Source organism: Azolla caroliniana, unplaced genomic scaffold (genome assembly GCF_043228905.1).
Source record: "Azolla caroliniana isolate FFs.n. ecotype wild unplaced genomic scaffold, voAzoCaro1.0.p SCAF_5, whole genome shotgun sequence".
Classification (NCBI taxonomy): Eukaryota; Viridiplantae; Streptophyta; class Polypodiopsida; order Salviniales; family Salviniaceae; genus Azolla; species Azolla caroliniana.
The window spans coordinates 23679517-23683070 of record NW_028230440.1 but is presented as its reverse complement, the minus strand read 5'-3'; the positions used below and the strand labels follow the sequence as shown (position 1 = coordinate 23683070).

The 3554-nt window shown below is 38.2% G+C and overlaps 1 protein-coding gene across 1 annotated transcript; it reads left to right on the top strand.

Moving 5' to 3' along the window:
• The first annotated feature begins 1291 nt into the window (after positions 1–1291).
• Positions 1292–3554, top strand: LOC147864529 (large ribosomal subunit protein eL19y-like). The gene is made up of 5 exons (XM_087320426.1): positions 1292–1464; positions 2357–2479; positions 2835–3148; positions 3262–3314; positions 3411–3554. Exons 1-5 carry the CDS (start codon positions 1353–1355, stop codon positions 3433–3435), a joined length of 627 nt encoding a protein of 208 aa, XP_087176552.1. The 5' UTR covers positions 1292–1352; the 3' UTR covers positions 3436–3554.

Sequence of the window (3554 nt, the reverse complement as noted above, 5' to 3'; positions counted from 1 at the left end):
GGTTCAAACCGAACCGTTGCCGATTGTTATGTGGAACAACGAACAGAGCTTAATCGTACTACGTAAGGAGAGAACCTCTGTGATTCCTCCGTGTGTAAGGGGAGACGGCTACAACCGACTCCTTATCACGGATTGCGCTTACGTACTACTATGATTACGTATCCGAGACACAGACACTGAATTAGCCGTAGCTATACACAGAAACTCAGAGAAGATAGTATTCTATTATCAAGCGTTCTTTTACATTTCCCAAAATTGACACGCACCTCCTTAAGAGGTTTTCTACCCTTTATATATGCAGGGTCTAATTAGCCGTTCACGCTTCCCCGCGTGAACCGTTACATACGTTACGCTTTATATAGTTTCTTATTCCTACGCTTTTGGCTGTCGGTTACTATTCCGGCGAACAACATCTTTGAAGGTGGAAGGCTCACCGACATCTATGTAAAAAATGTTAGGTGAATGAGACGCTCTATCAGATTGGTGTGGTAGGATCAAACTCATCACACCACTAATGGTCTCTTCTAAAGTGTAAAAGTTGTCAATTATTGTTGGTATAATTTGAAGTGCAGGATCAACTACTTGTCGGGTAGTTGATCAAGCATGTTGCTTGGGGCCATCCTTAAGAGTAGCAACAATTTGATTCAACTAGTAAATATAATCCTCACATGACACAACACTAGAGCATCTCCATTCGAATACGAGATGCGGCATTTACAATCCTATTTGAATTGAATAACTTGTTGCTTTGACAGTTCGTGAATACCATGTGGAAGGTGGGGAGATAGGGCATGCCTAATCAAGTACGAGACAAGGGGAAGGGGGTTCATTCTTGTCCATTAAAGTAATCCAATAGTTAGTGAACAATGCTAATTCGCAACACACGAATGCATGAGGACAACATGTGATGCAACTAGATGATGAGGATTCATGGCACTTAATTAACTACTTGTGCTTAGTGCAAATTGCACACAATTTTGCTATGTTTATTCATGCTTAGGCAAATTACAAGCAAATTTACTATGTTTATTCAGGCTTTGGGGAAATTACACGCAAATTTTCCATGTTTATTCATGCTAAGGGAAAATCACACAAAAATTTGCTACGTTTATCCATGCTTAGGGTAAATTACATGCAAATGTGTATGTTTAATCATCATTAGGGCAAATTACATGCAAATTAGCTATGTTTATTTATGGTTAGGGCAAATTACGTGCAAATTAATTAATTCAATTCTTATTTATTTTACCAGGAAAATGAAGTATGTATAAACACAAGGCTCGATTTGGCCTGCGATCTTCTCTTCGCCTTTTGGGATTAGGGTTTGGGGGGTGCGAGACAGGGACAGAGCCATGGTGTCTCTGAAGCTGCAGAAGCGTTTGGCGGCCAGCGTCCTGAAATGCGGCAAGCGGAAGGTGTGGCTCGACCCTAATGAGGTCAATGAGATCTCCATGGCCAACTCTAGTAATGACTCTGTCTCTTTCTCTTTCCACGTCTTTTTCTCTACGCAAAACCATATCTCTATGTGCGTTCCAGTATTTGTTCTTTCCCTGTGTTCAAGCTTATGTATTTCTCTTCTGTGCTTAGAACTGTATATGTATTCAGAACGATGTATTTCTCTGTGTTCGGGATTATGTATTTCTTTGTGTTCAAACCTGTCTCTTTCTGTGCCTAAATTCCCTTCTCCCTGCCTAATTCCATGTCTTTCACTGTTGATCCAAATAATATATATGTATGTATGTATCTTTATCTTTGGTCAATCCTATTTCTTATCCATGTCTTTCACTGTGTTCAAGTACATGTTACCTCTATGCGTGTATAGAAAACTATGCCTTTTTCCATTTATAGAATTCCAGACTCTCTCTTGAGATCTGGCCAGCGTAAGCCTCTATATCACGGTTATGACTCTCTATCTCTTTACTTATGTTGAGCTTTTCTCCTTTTCTATGTTTGTTGTCTTTGTTCATCTGAAGTTCGTTTTGTTTCATGTCTGAATGTTAACTCTCAAAAAGAAAACATTCTAGAATGCAGTAACGCTTTCATTTGGTGAAAATTAAGTGGCTGTATTTAAATTCCTTGAATGCTCGATTCATTTTATGTGTATGTCTTGCCTTTTCTACCAATGCTCCTTTTGATTTCACTCTCTTATTGTCTTTCTCTGATTCAAACTCAAGCTAGAAGGTAATAATTTGTTTTGCTAACAAGCTAAGATTTTATTTTGTTCCAAGGAATGTGAGCGTGAATTTTCTGATGATTGATTCACTTTTCTTCTATCTTTTGTAAGGCATACTAAAATTAATCCTGAATATTATAATAGTTTGCATTCTAGCCTTAACACTGAATTTTGGTTTTTCAGGGCAAAACATCCGCAAGCTTGTAAAGGATGGGTTTGTTATCCGGAAACCAACAAAGATCCATTCCCGTGCCAGGGCGAGGAGAGCTCTCGAGGCAAAGAGGAAGGGTCGCCACTCTGGATATGGTGTGTTATTATTGCCTTATTTCTCTGTTCATTTTGCATTACAATAAGAACTTCATGTTGTTTATATTATTTTCCCAATGTAAAATTTAAAGCTGCCATATGCTGTTTACTGCTAAAGATAAATGGTTGGGCTATAGGTTTGAATTTCCCTGAATTATATGAAAGCTTGGTGTAATATATCAGATGATATCTCTATGTATATGATTTATTAGCAAAATGCATTGGAGTGTTTGTCAACATTTATTGTCAAGTTGCACCAATCTTTCATGAGACATTGACATAGTATGTGCTTAAATTGTCAAAATCCTTCAAATAAACAGAAACTTTTTTTCTACTTTGTTTTCTCTTCTTGTAGGTAAAAGACGAGGTACCAGGGAGGCTAGGCTACCATCCAAGATTCTTTGGCTGAGGCGCATGCGTGTTCTGCGCCGTCTCTTGAGGAAGTACAGGGAAGCAAAGAAGATAGACAAACACATGTATCATGACATGTACATGAAGGTGAAGGGTAATGTGTTCAAAAACAAGCGTGTCTTGATGGAGAGTATTCATAAGACCAAGGCTGAGAAGGCACGCGAAAAGACATTGTCTGATCAATTTGAGGCACGTAGAGCAAAAGGCAAAGCTATTCGTGAGAGGAAATCTGCTAGGAGAGAAGAACGATTGGCACAGGTACTATAATTATAATTATGTAAATAAAGTGTTTTATATTCCCTATACATTTCAGGTAGACTCAGTTGTCAATGTGTTAATTCATGCCTTATGTCGTCTTCTCCATTGCATAGGGACTTGGAACTGAAGTAGCCACTCCTGCAGCTGCAACAACCCCTGTCCCTGAGTAAGGAATTAATTGTTGTCTTTGTATTGTTTCCTTTTTCATGATTTTGTTTCATTTGTATTGTATTGGCATCATATATTGTCTTTCTGTGTGCAGGATTAAGAAAAAGTCTAAGAAATGAAGAATCGATTGAAATTTTTGCTGGAGAAGTGTCTTTTAGTTAATGAACTTGAGATGTGAATCTGTATATCACTGATGTAGTAGAATGTTTTCAATGTGAGACTCACTGCATTTCAATGA